We start from the raw sequence: 25,401 nt of genomic DNA, 5'->3' as shown, positions 1-25,401 counted from the left end.
TTAGGGCAGGTGACCAAAAGCTTAGTCAAAGAGGTAGGTTTTAAGGAGTGCCTTGAAGGAGGGGAGAGTTTTGGGGAGGGAATTTCCAGAGCCTTGGCAGATGAAGGCGTGGCCGTCATTGGTGGAGCGATTGCAAATCGTGGATTTGGAGGAGCACGGAGGGTTGTAGGGCTGGAGTAGGTTACAGAGATAGGAAGAGGGCGAGGCCATGGAGGGATTGGAACGTGAGGATGAAGATGAGAATTTTAAAGTTGCGGTGTTGCCGGACTGGGAGCCAATGTAGGTCAGCGAGCACAGTGGGGGATGGGCAAATTATACCGATCTATGTGTTGAAGCAAGGCGCAATGACCCGTTGTCTGTGTTGTTTGCAGGATATAGTGTCTGCTCCTTTTAATTATCCTGACGTAATTTTCTTTTGACCCAGAATCCAATTTATAAAAAACAAAATCCCAGTTTATTGAATTTCGGACCAGTGCAATGTCGCTTTAAAGTGTGTGGTGTTGCTCATTGTCTGTCCTCTGTTAAGTTGCTAATGCTTTGTGTCTAATCCTCGGAGCCTACGCATTGCTGCTTCTCTCTGGTATGTGTTCCTCTCTCAGTGGCTGCTTGACCACGTCGGAGAGTAAAGTTTTTATCAGCTCCTCCGGCTCTAAATTGATTTTGGCAACTCTTTGTTTGTGTGCACACACTCGTTGGCAGGACTTTGATTCTTAATGAGCTGAAAGTTGGGGCAAAACTGAGTCACGTCAGATAGTTCCTTGGTCTTGGCTTAGCCTAGTACTTGTGATAGTCTCGGTTTTGTTAATCCTTTTTCCTCTCTCTGAGAAGTACCTTTTTCCTCTCCGAGAAGTATTTGTGTGTGTGTGTGTCTCTCTCTCTCAGAAGTATCTCTCTCTCTCTCTGAGAAAAGTCTCTCTCTTTCTCTCTCTCTCTCTCTCTCTCTCTCTCTCTCTCTCTCTCTCTCTCTCTCTCTCTGTGTCTCTGTCTGTCTCTCTCGGAGAAGTATCTGTGTGTGTGTGTCTCTCTCTCAGAAGTATCTCTCTCTCTCTCTCTCTCTCTGTGTCTCTCTCTCTGTGTCTCTGTCTGTCTCTCTCGGAGAAGTATCTGTGTGTGTGTGTGTCTCTCTCAGAAGTATCTCTCTCTCTCTCTCTCTGAGAAAAGTCTGTCTCTCTCTCTCTCTCTCTGTCTCTCTCTTGGAGAAGTATCTCTGTGTGTCTCTCTCTCTCCTCTCAGTAGTCTCTCACTCTCTCTCTCTCTCTCTCTCTCTCTGTGTCTCTGTCTGTCTCTCTCGGAGAAGTATCTGTGTCACTGCTCGGCAGAGATCTTGTGGCGGGGGTGGTGCTGGAGGGGGTTCCGAGTCCAAATGTCCGAGGTTTCGGTCACTGTCCTGACTGAGGATGGCGTAGACGACTACAAAAGAGTCGGTATTATTCGGCAGCCATGGCAACCAGTGGACTGTGCAGAGTGGCGGCTGGTGCTGCGGATGGAGGCAGCGCGGCGGTGATGTTGACGTGGGATCGAGTCGTGTGCTCTGCCTCGCTGGTAACTCTTCCGACGATTTAAAAAAAAAAAAAAAAAAAAAAAAAAAAATTTTCGCTGGGAGTCGGTCAGGCAGCGTGAGGAGCGGTGCGGGGCTTGGGATATCCTTGAGCCAGGTGGGGTAGCGAGACTTGGGTAGGCCCCAGGGGGTGGGGGGGGGGGGGGGGGGGAGTACGGGAGGTGGGCCGCTATTGCATGTGTCGTCCCAGAATATCTGGAGAAGATGTTCTTAAATGCGATTATTTTCTTTGATATTTGATAAATGTTTCTCCTCAAACGATCCTGTAAGTACAGCCAGTGCTGATATTCCAGGATGTGATACTGTTGAATATATCGGAACAGGAGGAGGCCCATCATCTCCGACTTTAAATTTCCAACCTCAACAACTTTTGTGGTGGGGGGCAAGAGTGTTCCAGATTTCCACTACCCTTTGTCAAGAAGTGCTTCCTGACATCACCCCTGAACGGCCTGGCTCTAATTTTAACATAACATAAGATGTAGGAGTAGGTCATTCGGCCCCTTGAGCCTGCTCTGCCATTCAATGAGATCATGGCTGATTATTGTTCAAAATCTGTCTCCAAATTTAAATATATTCAATGACTCCGCCTCCACAGCTCTCTGGGGAAGAGAATTCCAAAGATTCACGACCCTCTGAGAGAAGAAATTCCCCCTCATTTCCGATTTAAAAGGGTTTCCCCTTATTCTGAAACTATGCCCCCTAGTTCTAGATTCCCCCACGAGGGGAAACATCCTCACAGCATCTACCCTGTCGAGCCCCTTCAGAATCTTACGTTTCAATAAAAGCCCCTCTCATTATTCTAAACTCCAGTGGGTTTTAAGGTTATGCCCCCTTGCTCTGTGTAGTGTCCGCGTATCAATAATACACGGATTGCAGGAGAACAATAATAACCGGTATTTACTGAAGAGGGTAAGCTTAAACTGGAAGTACAGAAGCCTGCTATGGCTTTATATACAGGTGTGGTCACTGCCGGTACTGCAGTATAAAATCAGTTTTCTCTTAAAGGTACATACACAACAATTCCTCCCCTTTTTAGATAAACAGTACATAACATTCATTTAACAACTAAATAATTAATTACAATAACAATTTTCTCTACTATATACATCAACTGAAATAATCATTTATAAGTTCAGTCTTCGAGGAGGCTTCCTGATCCTGACTGGATAGCGCCTTTCTCGAGTATCCTGTTCTTGCGGCGGAGTCGATTCTGGCTCATTATCATTGGTTGGTTCGTCAGCTTCCAATACCACTGATTCTGAGGTAGACGCAATCTGTACTTCAGGTTCATTACCAGGTGCACATGCTCGTGGTATGGGTTTGGCTTGTTCCTGTGACTCTAGAATCTGGTCAGCATGGCGTCTCACGATGCTCTCTCCAACGTCCACTGTGTACATTAGTGGTCCCTGCTGTGTGCATATCGTTCCTGGCTGCCATTTTTCTGTTCGGTAGTCGCGGGCCAAGACTGGTTGCCCTATCTTGAAGCTCCTGGTTGGCTTCTCATTGATGTGCTGGAATTGCTTATCCTCAACACCTCGTCTTATGTTTGGTTTGAGCAAATCCAGGTGACATCTTAGCCTTCGGTTGAAGAACATTATGGCTGGAGCTTGGTTGGTGACTGCATGTGTCGCATTCCGGTAAGCAAACAAGAAATTATCCACCTTGTGTTGTAGTGGTATGTCGTCGTTATACATTGCCTTTATTGCCTTTTTAAAGGTCTGAACAAACCTCTCAGCCAATCAATTTGTGGCTGGATGATATGGGGCAGATGTGTAATGTTTCACCCCATTATTCCTCAGAAACCTCCGGAAATCCTCGGACATAAACTGTGGTCCATTGTCGGAGCAAATCTGTTCTGGCAAGCCATTCCTGGCGAAGATGGTCCGTAGGACTGCAATAGTTTTCTCCGTGGTGGTGGAGGACATTTTGATGACCTCTGGCCATTTCGAAGGGGCATCCACAGCGATTAAAAACATTTGAGTCCATAAATGGACCAGCAAAATCAATGTGTACCCGTTGCCATGGAGATGAGGGCCACTCCCATGGGTGTAGCGGGGCCTGTGGTGGAGCGTTTTGGACCTTCTGGCATCCTGTGCATCTCTTGGTCATATTCTCGATTTCTTTATCGATTCCTGGCCACCACACAAACGCCCTGGCTAGGCTCTTCATTTTTATCCCTCCCAGATGACCCTCATGAAGCTCATTGAGCACTCTGTCTCTCAACTTGGGTGGAATTACCACTCGGGATCCACACATCAAGGTCCCCCGGCACACTGACAGCTGTTCTCTCCTTGGCGAGAATGCTGGCAACAGTGAGTCGCCATGTGCTGGCCATCCCTTCACCGTCAAATCATAGACCCGAGAGAGTGTCGGGTCATTTTGGGTTTCCTTCTCTATACTTGAGTTTGTAACAGGTAGACATTCGACTCTGGTCGAATGGAATATCTCAACAGGGTCCACTGCAGGTGCTTCCTCCACCGTAGGCAACGGTAGGCGCGACAGCCCATCAGCGTTTCCATGCTGTTTTGTACCCTTATACTCTGTCGTACTGATGTGCCCCTAGAAAAAGTGACCATCTTTGCAGTCGTTGCGCCGTCATCACCGGAACGCCCTTCTTTGGGTTAAAAATGGAGACCATAGGCTGATGATCAGTCAGTAGGGTGAATTTCTGCCCGTGCAGATAGTGATTGAACTTCTTCACCCCCAACACCAGGCTGAGGGCCTCCCTGTCAATCTGGGCGTAGTTACACTCAGCTGAGGTTAACGAGCACGACGCAAAAGCTATTGGCCTCTCTGAACCATGAAGGAATTTGTGTGACAGCACCGCTCCAATGCCGTAGGGAGACGCATCACATGCCAACCGAATCAGTAGTGTTGGATTGTAGTGGGCCAATACTTCTTTTGAAGTGATTAGGCATTTACATTTCTGAAAGGCACGCTTACCCTTATCACTCCATTTCCATGTTACTCCAGTTTGCAGCAGGGCGTTCAGTGGGTGCAGAATTGTAGATAAATTCGGCAAGAACTTATGGTAGTAGTTCACCAACCCGAGAAATGACCTCAGTTGCGACACATTTTCCGGTGCTGGAGCCTTGACTACTGCCTCAATCTTGTCTGGGGACTTATGCAACCCTTCCTCATCAATCATGTGGCCACAATACGAGATTTGTCTCCTGAAGAACTCTCATTTGGGGCGGTTGGCTCGTAGCCCATATTCTTGTAATCTAGTGAGCACCTGCTCCAGGTTGGCAAGGTGCTCACTGTCATTTTCGCCCGTAACCAGGATGTCGTCCAAATAACACTGGGTCCCCGGGATCCCTTGCAGGACATGTTCCATCGCCCTCTGCCAAATAGCCGGGGCTGATGCTACCCCGAATACCAGCCGGTTGTACTGGCAAAGACCTTTGTGAGTGTTTATCGTGAGGTATTTCCTAGATGCTTCTTCCACCTCCATTTGTAGATACGCTTGGGCCAGATCAATCTTCGTAAAGCGTTTCCCTCCAGATAGTGAGGCGAAAATGTCTTCTATCCGTGGAAGTGGATATTGTACTGTGTGCACGACTGGGTTCACAGTTACCTTGAAGTCCCCACAGATGCGAACCTTCTTTGGCTCCCCAGGCGTGCTGCTCAATGATTTCTTCATTACAGGAACGATGGGTGTGGCCCACTCGCTCCAGTCCACCTTGGACAGCACACCCGAACGCTCCAGACTCTCCAGCTCTGCTTCAATGGCTGGGCGGATCGCGTACGGTACCGGTCTGGCCTTTATATAAAAAAAAAAAAAAAAAAAATTTGGGTTTGCGTTATCTTCGATTTTTGTCATTGCCATTACTCCTTTTAGAGTCCCAAGTCCTTGTTGGAACACACCTTTTGCGTCAGTTAGAATTTTTGACAGTCGTCCAGGTGTGATGTCGTCATCCTTTTTGTCAGTCACAGCGCCTGAATGGAATGCCAATCCAATTGTATTTTTCGGATCCATTCACGTCCCAATAATGGTGGTCCTCCATCTTGTAGTATATATAGATACAGTTTCTGTGTTTCCTTGCCGTTGTATTTAACTGGCACCCTTATTTTTCCTCTGGGGTAGACTTTTTGCCCGGTGTATGTCTTCAATACAATGGACGTGTCCTTCAAGGGTATGTGTGAGAATAGCCGCTCATCGTCTTGTCGATTCATGACTGTTAGGGCTGATCCTGTGTCCAATTCCATCTTTACTTGGGACCCTGCTATCATGAGGGTGACCCAAATGGTTCGGTGAGCCTCCTTTGCGATGACGTTGTGTAACTTCAGACAACTTAGTCTCCTGCTCCCGGAGTCATTATCACTCTTTATCTTCCGAACTACTGTCATTTTTTTTTTACTTTCTTGTACTTTTCCTTAGTTCTTTTAGTGTTGGTTTTCTTTCCCGACCTGCAGACTCTTGCTATGTGTCCCATTTTCCCACATTGCCTGCATACTTTGTTCTTAAACCAGCAGTCCTTCTGATCATGGGTTGTTCTGCCGCAGCGATAGCACTTTTCTGCTCCATATGCCATTTCGTTAGCGTTGTATTCTTGTGGTTTCTGTTGTATTTCCGCAGCTCCCCGTGCTGCTGCTTCGTAGGATACTGCCACGCTGAAAGCCTGTTCTAGCGTCGGGTCCTTTTCCGAAAGGAGTCGTTTCTGGGTTCCTTCACTCTGGAGCCCGCAGACAAACTTATCCCGTAAGGTGTCTGCCAGCCCTGCTCCGAACTGGCAGTGCTTTGATAACTTGCGTAGTTCCGTAAGATAATCAGCATTGCTCTCATCTTTGTGCTGGTTTCTTTTATGGAACTTGAATCTTTCTGCTATCAGCAGCGGCTTAGGTGTTCCTGTAAGATATTAACAATCTCTTCAAAACTTTTCTCCATTGGTTTAGCTGGGGTAATTAAATTCCGCAATAGGCCATACATTCTCGCGCCCATCAAATTTAATAATACCGACGCCTTCTTTCCATCGGCCACCTCATTTGCCTTGCAGTACACTTCAATTCTTTCCACATACGTGGTCCAGTCTTCTACCTCATTGTCGAAAGCAGTGATACTGCCACTCTTCGGCATCTTGGGTGGTTTAAAATGGCGCCTCCCGCGCTTTTCCTTCTTCCCCTTGCTGCCACGCTGCTCCTAGCGTTCTACAGGGTAATGGCAGCGACCCGTGGCTTCGGCGCGTCTCACTTTTCCTTCCCCTCGTTTTATTTTCTCTACGCTGCCCGGTTCTTGATCACCAACCGCGCCCTGTGCGCTCCACCCTCTCTCTTTTCCTCCCGACGACGCTGCACGGCCCCTTTTGCAGAGCCGCTTGAGCCCGCCGCAGTCCGGAAAGGTCAGCGCACTACCTGCTACCAGCACGATTTGCTGGAACACCTTGACTGGGGAGCCAAGCCCATCTCTCCACAGCCTCCCCTGCAATTCTCCGAACTCCGATGGATCCTTGGGCGGTTGCCCGCGGCCGACGCCCGTTGCTCTGACATCGACCTCCAAGAAGCTTCTTTTCAGGGAAAGATCCCCGTGAGGTGATGCAGTACTGCAGGTGAGTTTGAACCTGCTCGTTTCCAGTGTAGTGTCCGCGTATCAATAATACACGGACTGCAGGAGAACAATAATAACAGGTATTTACTGAACAGAAGGTAAGCTTAAACTGAAAGTACAGAAGCCTGCTATGGCTTTATATACAGGGGTGGTCACTGCCGGTACTGCAGTATAAAATCAGTTCTTCTCTTAAAGGTAAAGGTACATACACAACACTCTGGACTCCCCAACCGCCCCACCAGAGGGAGCACAACAAAGGTTCACGAGATTGATTCCTGGGATGGCGGGACTGTCGTATGAGAAGAGATTGAGTAAACTAGGCCTGTATTCTCTTGAATTCAGAAGAATGAGAGAGGATCTCATTGAAGCATACACAATTATTACAGGGCTTGATAGGGTGGATGCTGGGAGAATGTTTCCCTTGGCTGGGGAGTCTAGAACCAGGGGCCACAGCCTCAGGATAAAGGGTAGGCCATTCAAGACTGAGATGAGAAGAAATTTCTTCACACAGAGGGTGGTGAATCTTTGGAATTCTCTACCCCAGAGGGCTGTGGAGGCTCAGTCATTGGGTATATTCAAGACAGAAGTTGATAGATTTCTGACTAGTAAGGGCATCAAGGGATATGGCGATAGGGCCGGTGAATGGAGTTGAGGCAGAAGATCAGCCATGATCTCATTGAATGGCGGAGCAGGTTCGAATGGCCGACTCCTGCTCCTATTTCTTATGTTCTTAAATCACTTCTCTCTTTCTACCCTATCAAATCCTTTGGTCATCTTAAACACCTTGATTAGATCACCCCCTTAATCTTCTACACTCAAGGGAATAGAAGCCTAGTAACTGCAACCTGGCCTCATAATTTAACCCTTTTAGCCCCGGTATCATTCTGGTGAATCGGCGCTGCTCCCCCTCCAAGGCCAATATATCCTTCCTGAGGTGCGGGGCCCAGAACTGAACCCAGTTACTCTAAGTGGGGTCTAACCAGAACTTTATATAAATGTGACAATTCCTTACCAATCGAAGTATGAATTAAAGGCTCCCCTCTGATAAGGCAGTGCGGCCTTTCTTTCTTTCTTTCTTTCTTTCTTTCTTTTTTCATTAATAGTTTCCATTCTTCTGGGTGTGTTTGCAGCGTTCCACCAATAAGCAACCTCTATTCGAGCTCTCTCTAACACTGGTTGCCTCAGGTCACATTTCCTCGAGGTTATTCACGTGAGCTGGTGAATCCTTCAGGCCCACCCACAGTGCAGGGCAGACAATGGGTAGGTTTAGTGATTGTTATGTCTTCTAGCGCTCGTAGTGCTTTGTAAAGACAACTCTGGACTCGGTAGTTTGTAATTATAACTACTGTTTTATTTGTGTTGTAATGGCTGCCTGCCGAATGGTGTGGGGTGATATTTTCAAAGTCCTGTGTGGTGCCTGCGCACTACTTTCCCAGCATCGTAGTGCTGCTACATTTTGATTTGAGTGTTAGTACACTTGTACAATGTAGTCCCAAAATAACTATAACATCCCTCTTTCCCAACAAAACTAATTACATCAGTTTTCTATTTTACAATGTTTCCAGTTGAATAACATTAACAAAATACAGAACGTGAGCTTTCTTTGCTCAATTTATATACAGATATTTGTCCATGTTGTTTTACTGTTCTGTGCGAATTATAATTGTCTTTATAATTATTTGCGATACCGCTCAGGTGGTTGTATGTTACTCCTCCATCTTGTGGACTTGGCTGTAACTATTCCTTTCTGCGGTGTTTTGGTGTGTTCTTGTTGCCGGTGCTGTCGTGTTTGGCTCTGGAGAGTGCATGTTTGCAGTTGTTGTATTTGAGGTGTTTGTTTCTGGCGTTATATTGTTTTCCGTGTCTGGTACCCTGACTGCTGTTAATGTTGTCCGTTGTTTGACCGCTTCAGGTGAGGGTCTGATATGGATCCTGTATTGGTTTCCAGGTTCTGTCTCTACCAAATATGATCTTGGAGTATCTGCTTTTCCAATAACCTTGGCTGGACTCCATGTTCTCAACAACGGATCTTGTATATGCACTGATTGCCCATTTAGCAGCTCCGGTAGTGGTTTTGCATGCTTGTTATAGTGAGTGCTCCCTGTAGCTTGTGTTTCCATCAGCTTCTGCCGAACGTCCTCTTGGTCCTGGGGAGGATATACCTTTTGCTGGTAGAGTTGTTTTGTATTTTCTACCATTTTCTTCCTGCTGTCATATACTTGTTTTTGTGTGCTGTGCTTTTCGCGCACTGCATCTACTCTGTGATCCAGTTCGGGAGTTGTCCGCACGTCAGCCGTATGAGTATTCAGCGTTTTAATCTGTTGTTTTGTGGCTTCGTGAGCCCTCGCTGTATCTATGGCTTCTGATATTCCGAGCTTTTCTTTTCCTATTAGTTCTTTTTGCACTTCTGTATGTGCTGATCCCCATATTAATTGGTCTACCAGCCTTTCTTCTAGTTCCGTAAACTTGCATTTGCTGGCTTCATTTTTTAATCTCGTCAGGAAATTGTCAGCCGTTTCACCAGGTTCCTGTCTTAAGCTTTGGAATTTATACCTGTGTATGCGGTGGTTTGATTTAGGCTCGAGATGGTTACTGAACTTTTCATAAATCTCCGTAGGGTTCGTTTTATCCTCTTCGGATAAACTCCAGCTGTTAGAGATCTAAGCCTTTTTCTCCCGCCCACAGTAGAATGTAGCTGACTTTTTCCTCGTCGGAGGAGCCTTTCAGGAAACTCTTAAATGTAAGCTCGCATTTTTGCTTAAATTTCCGGAAAGCTTCCACAATATCGTCGGCTTCCCAGTTCATGATGGGGAGCATATTCGCGGTCAGTGCATTGGACGCCACCATTTTAGCTGCCTGTACGATTCGTGGTTACAACGCTGCAGAGTTTACTTTTAAATTTCTTTCTTCAATCTGATATCGTTTTTATTTGCGTAAGTTTTACTCACTTATACTGCTGCCACCATGTTATGTCTTCTAGCGCTTTTAGTGCTTTGTAAAGATGACTCTGGACTCGGTAGTTTGTAATTATAACTACTGCTTTATTTGTGTTGTAATGGCTGCCTGCCGCATGGTGCGGGGTGATCTTTCCAAGTGCCCTGTGCGGCGCCTGCGCTCTACTTTCTCAGCATCGTAGTGCTGCTACACTTGATTTGAGTGTTAGTACACTTGTACAGTGTAGTCCCAACATAACTATGTAACAATGATGGACCTTTTTTTCTTTCCTTGCAATTATAATTTTTTCTCTCTCCCTCCCCTTCCTTCGCTCCCTTCGCTTCCTTTGCTCCCTCTTATTATTATTTCTGTTCTCTGAACCTTCCTTGCTGAGGCCAGTGATTACTTGGCCTTCAGTTGAAGAAAACTGTTTTATGGCTTCCTGTTTAACTCTGCTGCCCCTGAGATGTGAGGAAACCCACCGGAGGCAGTAGGTGATTGGAGGCCTACAAGTGAGAGGGAAGGGAAAATGGTCAGACTGAACATACTATTACTTTTCCGTTACTGTTTTTCCGCCCCCCCCCCCCCCCCCCTCTACAATACTTTCAAAAGCCACCTTAATCCTTTTGTTTTCCACCCCGCCCCTCTCCTTTTTGCTCTGTGTCCATTTAGTTTTGGCCTTGAGACTTTTCCATGTGTCCGAGCAGCGCTACAGTTGGCGTGTAGGGTCCTAAACCAGTCAGAGTATCTTGAGGTTCACAAATATGGGTACTGCACTGTGGAATGTTGTATGTGGACACTGTCGGAGAGGGCGCCTCTTGGGCTGCCAACCTTGGTTGGACATATCCCTGGAGGTTCCATCACATGACCTCTCCTCCAACTGCCCCCACCCCCAGTCAAACAGCCTTTTTCCCCCCCATCTCTAATTTTATAAAATAAACGAAAGTGTTCAGGGAAAATACACTCTCTTGTTTTAGTGACATTGATTTTTCTCCCTAGGTTTTAAAAAAAATTGTTCTTGGAGTACTGTGCACAGTTTTGGCCTCCTTCTCCGAGGAAGGATATACTTGCCTTGGAGGCGGTGCAACGAAAGTTCACTAGATTGATTCCTGGGATGAGAGGGTTGTCCTATGATGAGAGATTGTGTAGAATGGGCCGATACTCTCTGGAGTTTAGAAGAATGAGAGGTGATCTCATTGAAACATACAAGATTCTGAAGGGGATTGACAGGGTAGATGCCGAGAGGTTGCTTCCCCTGGCTGGAGTGTCTAGAACTAGGGGGCATAGTCTCAGGATAAGGGGTCGGCCATTTAAGACTGAGATGAGGAAGAATTTCTTCACTCAGACGGTTGTGAATCTTTGGAATTCTCTGCCCCAGAGGGCTGTGAATGCTTCTTATCGTGTCCACGGACAGTCTATACATAGCCCAGCCAGAACTGGACACATTTTTGCGCCTTGTTGTTGGATTCGGCAAGATCTGCAACAGTGCAGGGTTCCTCTAACGATGGGCATTGCAGGAGATGTTGCATAGTCTGTGCCTCAGTTCCACATTCACAAGTTGTCGGGCTGGTTGAATATCCCCATTTGCTTAGTGACACCTTTGAGCAACCTACACTGGTCCTAAGTCTGTTAAGGCACTTCCAGATTGCCCAGTTACAATTAGCTCCTGGGGGAAGGCTTTCATCAGGTAAAATTTCCATCGCTGGGGGTTGTTCAAGACTGGCGAGCCGGTCTTTCCATAAGGCGATGCGGGCTTCAGATGAGGTTGATTGTAATGGAACAACACTGTTCATGAAGCTCTTCCTTGACTTTAGGCGGCTGGGTGTAGGTGTATGACAATGCAGAGGGTGCCCCTCGTGATGTTTGACGGAGTCGCTCTTTCTTGCTGGCTACCGTTCTTATATCAGGGGGAGTGATACCTGCCAGGATATATAGGCTGTTGGTGTTTGTTGGTTTTAAGCAACCTGTGATAAATTGGCAGCTTCCATTCAGAACGGCATCCATCTTCTTGGCATGAGTAGACCTTTCCCATGCAGGGCAGGCGTATTCGGCAGTGGAATAGCAAAGAACAAGTGCACTGGTTCGCAATGTTCTCGGGCTTGCTCCCCATCTTGTGTTAGTGAGCTTATTCAGGATGTTGTTTCGTGCGCTCACTTTTGCCTTTGTCTTCTCGGTGTGGTTCTTGAAGGTGAGGCATCGGTCAAGGGTGACTAAGTAGATAGGGTGCTCGCAATGCGTCAGTGTTGCTCCACACCAGGTTACTTTCAACTGGCGTTTGGCTTCATGGTTTCTGAGGTGGAATGCACAAACTTGAGTCTTTGATGGGTTTGCGCGAAGGTGGTTTTCTTCATAGCAGGATTTTAGTCCCTCCAAGGCCTCAGAGCATTTTCTCCACGGTGTTAAAATCAGTGCTTTGGGCAGTGACACAAGTCATCAGCATATATAAAACGGCGTGTGACACCATCTATAGGTTGGTCATTCATGTAGATGTTGTACAGCAACGGTGCAAGCACGCTTCCCTGAGGAAGACCATTCTTCTGAATACGCCACCTGCTGCGCTTCCCACCTAGTTCAACTGAGTCTTTGACTATTATCAAGGTTGAGATCGATAGTTTATTGGAATCAAGGGATATGGAGATCAGGCGGGAAAGTGGAGTTGAGGTCAATGATCAGCCATGATCTTATTGAATGGCGGAGCAGGCTCGAGGGGCCGAATGGCCTATTCCTGCTCCTACCTTCTATGTTTCTATGATATTGAATGGTGGAGCAGGCTCGAGGGGCCATATGGCCATCTCCTGCTCCTAATTCTTCTGTTCTTGGGATGTGGCTGTTGCTGGCAAGCCCAGCATTTATTGCCCATCCCTAGTCGCCCCTTGAGAAGGTGGTGGTGAGCCACCGCCTTGAACCGCTGCAGTCCGTGTGGTGAAGGTGCGCCCACAGTGCTGTTAGGGAGGGAGTTCCAGGATTTTGACCCAACGACGATGAAGGATTGGCCGATATGTTTCCAAGTCAGGATGGTGTCTGACTTGGAGGGGAACTTGGAGGTGGTGGTGTTCCCATGCGCCTGCTGCCCTTGTCCTTCTAGGTAGAAGAGGTCGCGGGTTTGGGAGGTGCTGCCGAAGAAGCCTTGGCGAGTTGCTGCAGTGCATCTTGTGGATGGTACACACTGCAGCCATGGTGCGCCGGTGGTGGAGGGAGTGAATGTTTAAGGGGGTGCGGCGGTGTCCCGGTGATTAATCTTCAATTCCTGGAGGGCTGGCGACCCTGGATTTAGCTCATTCACAGGGAGCCCTTTCCACAAATCCTCCAGCACCCAGCCCCTGACCCATAACAGATACAAGTTTTATGGTTTAATTTGTACTGTATCTTATTGCAGTGAATCATCGATATACTAGTACGGTTGAGGGGAGGGAGGCAGTGGGAATCAGACAGAGTTAAGCTAATAAATTTCTCATGTCTTGTTCTGGTGACGTGGGCTTGTGATGCGCGACAGGTCGGCCTTAAAGCTTTGAGGTCAACCTTGGCACATTAGCATATAGATTGAAAGATCAAACAGGATATCTTCTGACCCAGAGCTAGGGGATTTTGTTTTCCTAAAATGATGGGAATCGTGGGACTTGCCTTTTACAGTCTGCTGCCGCTCGGCAGACAGGTGGTTTATTATCAATGACTATCTGGGGCGTAAGGTGATTAAACAGTGCTGCTGAATTAACACGGTGCTGAGAAGAATATTAAAGGGGCATCTGAGAATTTAATATTGTATCGTGTGTGTGTGGCCGTGTCATTAGTGAGGTAGCTACCAGTGACTCTCATTTTAATTTATGGGTTTAATTTCCATTTGATGGTCTGCTTGTAGAAGCAGCTTCTTTGAGGTAATATTGTACCTCTGTCTGTGTGTCTATATCGAAGAGGTAGTTTCCACAGTCTGATGGTTTCCCTTTATGAGTCGTTCAGTCTCTTGTTAATAGCACTACCTGGTGATTTGATGCAAAAAAAAAGATATCGGGTGACATCCTCGTTTACACGAGATGTCGGATAAAATTATTACCTCAAAGAATCCGCTTCAGCGCATGGGGGGGGGGGGAAAAAAAGCATTAAATTGAGGTGTTTCACCCGCCGACTGACCCCGGCAATATTTAAACGCTCGCCCGTCCATAGTGCTTCCTCACCACCCTCCCCCCCCCCGCCCCAGCACGGGTCAGCCCATCAGTCCTGCTTAATTGCCCTCGGCCATCAGCAGTCACAGATAATCAACGTTAAGTGCAGAGCAATGGGATCTTGCTGCTCTGCACCTGATGCCATTCTGGTCCCTGTGTACTCTGATCCTAAGGAGATCTTCTCTGTGCAGTCTGGATCCTTCAAAAGGAAGAAAGAACGAACTTGCATTTCTACAGCGCCTGTCACAACCTTGGGACGTCCCAAATTACTTTACGGCCAAATGAACTTTTTTGAAGTGTAGTCACTGTTGTAATGTAGGAAAAAGCGACCGCCAATTTGCGCACAGCAGGCTCCCACAAACGGCAGTGTGATGACCAGATGTTGGTCGAGGATAAATATTGGCCCAGGGTACTGGGGAGAACTCCAGTGCTCTTCCTTCGAAATAATGGGATCTTTTATGCCCACCAGAAAGGGTGAACGGGAACAGGGCATTTGTTTTAACATCTCATCCGGAAGACGGCACCTCAGACAGTGCAGCACTCACTCAGCACTGCACCGCCTGGATTACGGGTTCAAGTCTCTGGAGTGGGGCTTGAACCTATGATCTATCTCTGGCCTAGTTGGGGATTGTAGCCTGGACATGGTTAGTAACTCCTTCTCCTAATTGTAAATGACTTCCAAAACTTTTTCCGCCTCCCCCTCTCCCCTGCCCCGATCTGCGAACAAGGAAATATTAAAGGAAGAGCCAGAAATGTAATAGTTCTTGGTGGTACCTGAGCCCTATGTGGTAGCACAACCCATGCACCAATGTGGCATTTTTCATCCACTCTTTCCAGGATCAGCAATTCACCACAATAGCGCAGACACAAAGTACAAGGGGGGGGGGGGGGGAGGAATTGGGTTATTTTGCGCCCCCCGTGGGGGCGCTAACGGGACGCAAAGCCCCTAGCGTCCGGGCGCGGAGCCGATAACTCCTGCCGTGAAATTCAACGCGCGGTTAGCGGTAGCGGGCGGAGCTGTGCCTCCGGCGATGACGTCCTCGCCGCAAACTTTGGTCGTGCCCCCTGTCCTATCGCCGGACGCTATGTCCGACAGGGTCGGGGGCATTTTTGCAGCTGCGGCGGCGCAAATTAAAGGGCAGGTGCCGGGCGGCCACTTTTTTTTCTTGGCCACCTGCCTGCACCTGCCCCCTTCTGCTTTTTTATGCGGGGGTGCCGGCCGCGATCGGTCAGCCTGGCACTCCTCTTGAGTGCCGTGCTCTTTGGCCGGCACCCTGCTCCCCGGTGGTCCAGCAGGGCCCCGGGTGCGCGCTGCGCTAGGCCCTGCCCCTTTAATCGGGGGAGGGAAGCCTGTAATACCGCGGCGCTACATGCCGACGTGTGTGGCGCTGTTGCACGTAGCACCGCGATATTCAATGGTAGCGCTCCAGGAAGAGGGGGCAACACTTCCAGTACGCCCCGCCTTCTGCTTGGGGTGCTACCACTGACATCCGCGCTTAATGTAACGCCCCGGCAAAGTTAGTGGCCCAAAGGGGGTGCCACCTAATTTTTCCCCCTAAGGACTTTCTTGGGTTCTTTTTAAAGCTTTAATCTTCATGAAACAGGACATGAAGGTGCTAATTTTTGTTAGGCAAGAGTATCAAGGGTTACAGAACTACGGCGGGTAGTTGGAGTTAAGATGCAGATCAACCATGATGTACTTGAATGGTGGAATAGGCTCGAGGGGCTGATTTTTTTTATTCATTCATGGGATCTGGGCATCATTGCCCTCATGAAGGTGGTGGCGAGCCGCCGCCTTGAACCGCTGCAGTCCCTGTGGTGAAGGTGCTCCCACAGTGCTGTGAGGGAGGGAGTTCCAGGATTTTGACCCAGCGACGATGAAGGAACGGACGATATATTTCCAAGTCAGGATGGTGTGTGACTTGGAGGTGGTGATGTTCCCATGGCCTCCGCCTGTTCCTTATCGAGAAACCTGCCATCCTTGCCCAATCTTGCCTAAATGAGAGTCCAGTCCCACACCTTGAAATGACTCTAAACTTCTGAAGTGGCCGAGCAAGCCACTCCATTCCACCACCACATTCTCGGGACAACTAGGGATGGGCAATAAGTGCTGGTCTTGCCAGTGACACCTGTGGTGATAATTACCCTCCGCCCCAGTAGGAGGCGACGGAGGGTAAACAGAGAAAGGAAATGAATAAAGAAGCCTCGTGTTGATGGCTGAAGGAATACATCCAGTGTCCGTGTGTTGAGCACATTACAACACCCACGTCCTGAGAGAGAATTTTAACAAAATAATCGCAACTGGTTATTGAACCCAGCTTCATAATTCTGAAGTTAAATTCTCTCAGGGTTCTCCTGGGCATCTGAGTTTTGGAAAGGAATCAATTGTCATTTTTTAAATTGGAAGCTATGCTGGCAGGGGCATGTGCCTGCCTCAGTCAAGAAAGTAAGGCAGTATAACTATGTTCCGGCACGAGTGTGAAATGGTACCTGCTGAATTGGCTGTCTGAGAAATCCCATGGGTCTCGTTCCCACCCATTGCCTGGTACTTCAGGCAACGCCCAGACTGTGTAATGGGAGTGCGCCTTGTTTGCTTTCGAGGGGGAGGTAATCTAAATCTCCATGTTTTATTGACACTGCTGATGTTTAATCTGTGGCGATATTGATACCAAGAGAGATTGAGCAGAATGCCTCAAAGTGGAAGAAATCTACAGAGTGTATGTTTGTTTCTCTGTCCCAAATCTAGCCCCTTTTGTGACCTCTGGATGTCCCCGAGTGCATTTCAAGTGTGGTCACTACTGTCGTGTAGTAAACGGGGCAACCAATTTTTGCACAGCAAGCTCCCACAAACAACATTATGATCAGAAAACAATGTTGGCCAGGCCACCAGGGAGAACTCTTTTTCCCCCCCCCCTGCTCCTCCTCCTGAGAGTGCCATGCATGGGATCTTTTTACACCTGCGATGATGCGGGGGGCCTGGGTTTAATACCTCGGGCAGGAACTGTCAATGGCCGCTGCTAATCCTGTAGCGTTTTCCAGATCATCCATCAGCGGCGGGTGTGGGAGGAGAAAGCTCGTCCACGGTTTCCTGCAGTACCCTATCTGGAAGATCATTCCAAGTGTTGTTTGCTGTTTGAGTGAAGTGCTTCTTCCTGACACTGGTCCTAAACTAATCTCTTGCCAGTTTTATTCCATGTCCTTTTGTTCCATTGTCTTGGCTTAACCTTAAAGTAGTGTTGCAGACTTAACTTATCACTAACATTTTAATATCTTGTGTACTTCTATAACCAGATGGCCTCAATAACTGGCTCCAGTCTCAGTCTGTTGATGCTAGGGAATTAGGTCCATGAATCTTTTCAAATAGATAAAATAGACTTGCATTTCTATAGCACCTTTCATGACCTCCGAACATGCGAAAGAGCTTCACAGCCAATGAAGCACTTTTTGACGTGTAGTCACTGTTGTAATGTCGGAAACACGGCAGCCAATTTTCACACAGCAAGCTCCCACAAACAGCAATGTGTTAATGACCAGATCATCATCTGTTGGTTGAGGGCCAAATATTGGCCAGGACACCAGGGTGAACTCCCCTGCTCCTCTTTGAAGGTTCATTTAGGAATGCATCTTCAGATGCTGGGAACTCTTTTCTGTATATTTTCTGTCTTTTAGAGTTTAATATTCATTCTCTGGATGTGGGCGTCACTGGCAAGCCCGACATTTATTGCCCCTCGAGAAGGTGGTGGTGAGCCGCCTTGAACCGCTGCAGTCCGTGTGGTGAAGGTACTCCCACAGTGCTGTTAGGGAGGGAGTTCCAGGATTTTGACCCAGTGACGAAGGAACGGCCGATTATATTTCCAAGTCAGGATAGTGTGTGACTTGGAGGGGAACTTGGAGGTGATGGTGTTCCCATGCGCCTGCTGCCCTTGTCCTTCTAGGCGGTAGAGGTCGCGGGTTTGGGAGGTGCTGCCAAAGAAGCCTTGACGAGTTGCTGCAGTGCATCTTGTACAGGAAACTCTCGATTTACCGGCACCTAAATAACCGGAAATCTCTGTTAACCGGCAAAATTCAGGAGTAGGTTCAGGTAAGTTTTACTTCATATTAGTGGCCGTTCCTGGACCTGTGGCTGTGTAACCGGGGTTCCTGCACCTGTTGCAACAAGGACGCCTGCATCTGTTGCTGTGTACGGGGCTCTCGTACCTTTTACTATACCTCTGTAATCCGGACTTTTTGATAAACCGACACCACGCTGGTCCCATCGGTGCTGGATAAGAGTTTCCTGTAGATGGTACACACTGCAGCCACGGTGCACTGTGGAGAATTTGCAGCATTGGAAGCCCATCCGGCTATTACTCAGAGCTACTATAAAGCTAATGATTCAGAAGCTCAATTATTGGTATCACAGAGACAGCTGTCTACGCAGGAAATTATTGAACTTTTCTTGGTTCAAGCTGCATCTTTGCTGTCCTTTTCTCTCTTTCAGCAGGGGAGGTTGGTGTTGAGTTGCCCTCACTCCTTGCGAGTTCATTAGTATTATATTATGTGGGAGTGAGTGTACTGAGACAGAATAAATTTTAGCGCAGTTTTTGCATATGCCCATTACCGCATAGGAAAGGACTTGCATTTCTATAGCGCCTTTCACAACCTTGGGACATCCCAAAGCGCTTTACAGCCATTGAAGTGCAGACAATTTGTGCACAGCAAGCTCCCACAAACAGTACTGTGATAATGACCAGATCATTTTTTTTCAGTGATGTTGGTTGAGGGATAATTGTTGGCCAGGACACCAGGGAGAACGCCCCCTGCTCTTCAAATAATGCACGGGGATCTTTTCTCCCCTTCCTGCGGGTGCTGACTGTACTCGTGACCCTGTGGATGGGACTCGCTCTGTTGGCAAGCACAGTTGGCATTGCCAAATGTAGAGAAATCTAGGCACAGGACTGCTCAGAGAAGAGAAACCATTCCAAGGACATAGCCCAAGACTTCCAGAAGGGTGAAAATCGTGCTGGTTATACCGCAGGACATGGGGCAAGTTCCAGAACAATGAGACACACACAAGTGCCAACCATGGAGAACTAGAGAAAAGATGATCAACCAACAGCATCAAAAAAGCTCAATTAGTCCTTCAATCAACAACAACTTCTTGCATTTATATAGCACCTTTAACATAGTAAAATGAACCAAGGTGCTTCACCGGAGCGGTTATCAGACAAAAATTGACACCGAGCCACATAAGGAGATATGAACAGAAAATGCTGGAAATACTCAGCGAGTCAGTCAGCATCCGTGGAGAGAGAAACAGAGTTAACGTTTCAGGTCGATGACCCTTCGTCAGAACTGGAAAAAGTTGGAGATGGAACAGATTTTTAAGCAAGTGTAGGGGCCGGGAAAGGGGGGAGGGGAGGAAAGAACAAAAGGGAAGGCCTGTGAGAGGATGGAAGGCAGGAGAGATTAAATGACAAAAGGGATGATGGTGCAAGGCAAAAAGAGATGGTAATGGGACAAGTTAAGAAACAAAAGATGACTCCATCCTATCACAGGCCTTCCCTTTTGTTCTTTCCTCCCCTCCCCCCTTTCCCGGCCCCCCACACTTGCTTAAAAACCTGTTACATCTCTAACTTTTTCCAGTTCTGACAAAGGGTCATCGACCTGAAACGTTAACTCTGTTTCTCTCTGCACAGATGCTGCCTGACCTGCTGAGTGTTTCCAGCATTTTCTGTTTTTTTTATTTCAGATTTCCAGCATCTGCAGTATTTTGCTTTTGTAAGGAGATATTAGGACAGGTGACCAAACACTTGGTCAAAGGGGTAGGTTTGAAGCGGTGCCTTAAAGGAGGTGGAGAGGCTTGGGGAGGGAATTCCAGAGCACGGCCGCCAATGGTGGAGTGATTTAAAATGGTGCAAGCGGCCAGAGTTGGAGGAACTCTGAGTTCTCGGAGGGTTGCAGGGCTGGAGGAGGGAGGGTAGGTGAGACTATGAATTGAACACAAGAATAAGAATTTTTAAATCGCGGCGTTGGTGGAGCGGCATTGGTGTCGGTCAGCGAACACGGGTGATGGGTGAAGGGGACTTGGTGAGAGTTAGGATCTGGTCCTACCCCCACCCTCACCCTCGCTCTTCTTCCCTCCACCACCCCCCCCCCCCCCCCCCCCCGGCCCACATACTCACCTTAAAGGAAGAAACTGAAGGTACCAATCCGTGAATGAGGCATGTTGAGTCGCATCCACGAAAAAATACCCTTGTAATGGATGGCTAGTGTGTTTTTAGTGCCAACCTGTGAATTGGATCAGTTTAATTACAGGAGGAGGGGAGGGGGGAGGAGGGGAGGGGGGGTGGGAGTTGCAGCTGTAACTTTTTATTTAAGTTTGACTTGTGACCGCATGCTGTGTATCCACTCCACTGCACTGCACTGCATGGTCACGGCATAGAAGGGTGAGTTACACTTGTGCCGTATCAAGTTAAAATGTTTAAAGTTTAATGCTGGGCAGTAAATTCCGTGACTTGGCCGCAATTCCCAGCAACTGCCTCGCAATCTCTCTCTTGGAGCACTGCCATTACTCAAAGGTCCACCACCTGGCCAATCAAGGAGCAAGTTGGCCTTTGGCATCACGTGACCAATCGCACTGAATTTGTTCATCAAATTAAAAGAAAGAGGAACCGAAGACCAGATGTATGGTACAAGACGCCATAAATCATTCACGATTCACTCGTAGTCAGCAACGGATCACTCCCTCATATTTTAAGGTCTCTTCTCCCCTTTCCTCCCCCATCCCACTCCAGATGCTAATAGTGGTTTCACGGGGTTGTTATAATCACGTTCATGCATTAATGCATGAATGTTTGCAGTGTGGCATTGTCTAGTGGATTAATGAATACCAGTTGCAGCTTGACCGAGTCTGGTTTATAAGTTACCAAGCTCTTTCTGCCAACTAACTGGGTTTTTTTTAAACGCAAGTATCAACGTAAGAAGGTGCCACATGAAAAGAAATTGGGGGGGGAAAAATGCAAGTCACTTTGGAGTTTGGCTGGATACGGTGAGGAGATCTGGCTCGGACTGCTGTTAAAGGCCAAGGGGTGGTCTTGTGGATTTAAGATTTCACAATATGGCCTGGGGTACAGAAAGATCGTCTTCCGCTCTTGTTGCGTTCCATTGGGATTGAAGGTCACTTGACTTCTCTCGCTCAATTTATTTAAAAAAATAGCCGGCCTTGTTTCTGGAAGGGGATTCCCTCGACCGAAGGTTACTGGAAGCCATAGGCGTGTTGGCCACACTTCCGCTATCAGTTTGCTGCTGTTGATGCCAGGATCTCTCTGAGAAGTACTGGATGTAACGGAGGGGTAGAGGGTCCGCTGTGCAAATGTGTTGGTCAACAAGGGTTTGAAGCCGGTCTTGCTGAAAATGTATGCGCGCAGAGGAGTCGACGATGACTTGTATCAAAAGGACGAAGGGAAATGGGCGCTGCTGCGTAATGTCAACCAGGTGTTCCGCTATCAGCACACGCTTCTTTCGGTAAGCACCGACTATTTTTGCCATGTCCCTGGGTCGCCTGGCTCCGCTGTCGGTAACTGACCATTGATGATGAGAGCTCACGGGGTTGGGGGTAATATATTAGCATGGATAGAGGATTGGCTAACTAACAGAAAACAAAGAGTCGGGATAAATGGGTCATTTTCAGGATGGCAATCTGTAACTAGTGGGGTGCCACAGGGATCTGTGCTGGGGCCTCAACTATTTACAACCTATATTAATGACTTGGATGAAGAGACCGAGTGTACTGTAGCCAAATTTGCTGACGATACAAAGATAGGTGGGAAAGCAAGTTGTGAAGAGGACACGGAGTCTGCAAAGGGATATAGATAGGTTAAGTGAGTGGGCAAGAATTTGGCAGATTGAGTATAATGTGGGAAAATATGAAGTTATCCACTTTGGTAGGGAGAATAGAAAAGAAAAATATTATTTAAATGGAGACAGACTACAGGATGCTGTGGTACAGATGTATCTGGGTGTCCTCGTACATGAAACACAAAGTTAGCATGCAGGTGCAGCAAGTAATTAGGAAGGCAAATGGAATGTTGGCCTTTATTGCAAAGGGAATGGAGAATAAAAGTTGGGAAGTCTTGCTACAACCGTACAGGGCGTTGGTGAGACCGCACCTGGAGTACTGCGTACAGTTTTGGTCTCCTTATTTAAGGAGGGATATACTTGCATTGGAGGCAGTTCAGAGAAGGTTCCCTAGGTTGATTCCTGAGATGACGGGGTTGTCTTCTGAGGAAAGGTTGAGCAGGTTGGGCCTATACTCATTGGAGTTTAGAAGAATGAGCGGTGATCTTATTGAAACATGTATGATTCTGAGGGGGCTTCACAGGGTAGATGCAGAGAGGATGTTTCCCCTCGTGGGGGATTCTAGAACTAGGGGGCATAGTTTCAGAATAAGGGGTCGCCCATTTAAGACGGAGATGAGGAGGAATTTCTTCGGGTTGTGAATCTTTGGAATTCTTTACCCTGAGAGCTGTGGAGGCTGGGTCATTGAACATATTCAAGGCTGAGATAGACAGATTTTTGAGCAACAGGGGAGTCCAGGGTTATGAGGAGCGGGAGGAAAGTGGAGTTGAGGTGAAAATCTGATCAGCCATGATCAGGCTCGAGGGGTCGAATATCCTACTCCTATTTCTTATGTTCTTATATCCCAGTGTTAGATCATGACGTTTCTCACTTGCTCTCTTGTGTAGATTTGAAAAATAGAGCTTCTCGAACCTTGCCGAAGTTCTCCACATTTTAAATGAGATTGAGAAAATGCCTCATTTTCTCCCCAGCCCGGCCCCCATCTCCTCCCCTCCCCCTTTCCGCATGGCGCTAACTCATTTAAAGCTGTTTATTGTAGGTGGCTTGTATAACATGATGCATTCCTCCGTATTCTGCCAAAATATACCTAGTAGTGACATTATCTGTACCCCTTCAGTCGTGTTCTGTATTTTGCTGGAGAGGTTTACAAGGATGATACCAAAAATGCGAGGATATACCTATCGGGAAAGGATGAACAGGCTGGGTCTCTCTTTCTCTTGAAAAAAGAATCACACAACACTAGGTTATAGTCCAACAGCTTTATTTGAAATCACAAGCTTTTGGAGCGCTGTTCCTTCTTCAGGTGAAGTGGAGAAATGCATAAAGACACAGCTTATATAGTCAGAGAATCATGTCAGATGTTTACAGGTAACCTTTCCAACTGCACAGGATCTTCGCTGCACAGGATCTCCAACCAACGCTATACACCAGATACATCGACGACATTTTCTTCCTATGGACCCACGGCGAAGAATCACTGAAAAGACTACACGATAACATCAACAAGTTCCATCCCACCATCAAACTCACCATGGACTACTCCTCAGAATCAGTCTCATTCCTGGACACACGAATCTCCATCAAAGACGGACACCTCCGCACTTCACTCTACCGCAAGCCCACGGACAACCTTACGATGCTTCACTTCTCCAGCTTCCACCCTAACCACGTTAAAGAAGCCATCCCCTATGGACAAGCCCTGCGAATACACAGGATCTGCTCAGACGAGGAGGAACGCGATGGACACCTACAGACACTGAAAGACGCCCTTGTAAGAACGGGATATGACGCTCGACTCGTCGATCGACAGTTCCGACGGGCCACAGCGAAAAATCGCATAGACCTCCTCAGAAGACAAACACGGGACACAACCAATAGAGTACCCTTCGTCGTCCAGTACTTCCCCGGAGCGGAGAAACTACGCCATGTTCTTCGCAGCCTTCAACATGTCACCGATGACGACGAACACCTCGCTAAGGCCATCCCCACGCCTCCACTACTCGCTTTCAAACAGCCGCCTAACCTCAAACAGACCATCGTTCGCAGCAAATTACCCAGCTTCCAGGAGGACCACGACACCACACAACCCTGCCACAGCAACCTCTGCAAGACATGCCAGATCATCAACACAGATACCATCATCACACGTGAGGACACCACCCACCAGGTACATGGTACATACGCATGTGACTCGGCCAACGTTGTCTACCTCATACGTTGCAGGAAAGGATGCCCCGGAGCATGGTACATCGGCGAGACCATGCAGACACTGCGACAACAGATGAACGGACACCGCGCAACAATCACCAGGCAGGAGTGTTCCCTCCCAGTCGGGGAACACTTCAGCAGTCAAGGACATTCAGCCTCCGATCTTCGGGTAAGCATTCTCCAAGGTGGCCTTCGAGACACACGACAACGCAAAATCGTCGAGCAGAAACTGATAGCCAAGTTCCGCACCCATGAGGACGGCCTTAACCGAGATCTTGGGTTCATGTCACGCTCCATGTAACCCCACCTGATGCAGGGTCATCCAGACTCGAGTCGACATTGGCTTGTTCTCTCTACACAGATGCGGCTGGACCTGCTGTGATTTCCAGCCAAAAAAAAAAAAAAAAAATGTTTTTTGTCTTTTTTTGTTTTTCATACAGACCCCAGCATCTGCAATATTTGACCCCTTGTGACCCCACCTCATTGTTCTTTGATGTAATGTTTCCCTGACTGACCTGTTTGGACACCATTCACACCTTTGACTGCTGTGATTATCTCTGCCGAGGTGCGATAAATGGCAGTTGGAAAGGTTACCTGTAAACATCTGACATGATTCTCTGACTATATAAGCTGTGTCTTTATGCATTTCTCCACTTCACCTGAAGAAGGAGCAGCGCTCCGAAAGCTTGTGATTTCAAATAAAGCTGTTGGACTATAACCTGGTGTTGTGTGATTTCTTACATTTGTCCACCCCAGTCCAACTCCGGCGTCTCCACACCTTGAAAAAAGAAGGCTGAGGGGTGACCTAACAGAGATCTATAAAATTATGAAAGGTTTTGATAGTGGATACAGAGAGTGTTTCCACTTGTGGGGAAGAGCAAAACTAGAGGCCATCAATATAAGATAGTCACCAAGAAATCCAATAGGGAATTCGGAAAGTGGTGAGAATGTGGAACTTGCTACCACAGGGAGTGGTTGAAGCGAATAGTATAGATACATTTAAGGGGACGTTAGACAAGCACATGAGGGAGAAGGGAATAGAGGGTTACGCTGATAGATGAGGAAAAACGGGAGGAGGCTCGAGTGGAGCATAAACGCCGGCATGGAATAGTTAAAGAAAGAAAGCCTTGCATTTCTATAGCACCTTTCATGACCACCAG

At 47.7% G+C, this 25,401-nt stretch overlaps 1 protein-coding gene across 4 annotated transcripts in view; it reads left to right on the top strand.

Moving 5' to 3' along the window:
- The window catches only part of myo7aa (myosin VIIAa), a 226,564-nt gene that overhangs the window by 43,798 nt on the left and 157,365 nt on the right, over positions 1-25,401 (top strand). Inside the window, exon 1 of one of the 4 annotated variants that reach the window (XM_085999677.1) lies at positions 21,219-21,700. The exons of the other annotated variants lie outside the window; for them this stretch is intronic. Coding sequence (XP_085855803.1) covers positions 21,590-21,700 — 111 coding nt within the window. The 5' untranslated portion in view covers positions 21,219-21,589. Of the gene's footprint in view, positions 1-21,218; positions 21,701-25,401 lie in introns of those variants that run through there. 4 annotated transcript variants of the gene reach the window in all.

The sequence above is a fragment of the Somniosus microcephalus genome, chromosome 10, assembly GCF_052327205.1.
Source record: "Somniosus microcephalus isolate GS21.2 chromosome 10, FLI_Smic_1.0, whole genome shotgun sequence".
In the NCBI taxonomy this organism is placed as follows: Eukaryota; Metazoa; Chordata; class Chondrichthyes; order Squaliformes; family Somniosidae; genus Somniosus; species Somniosus microcephalus.
The sequence above is the reverse complement of the archived record's forward strand: the minus strand, read 5'-3'. Positions and strand labels throughout refer to the sequence as shown.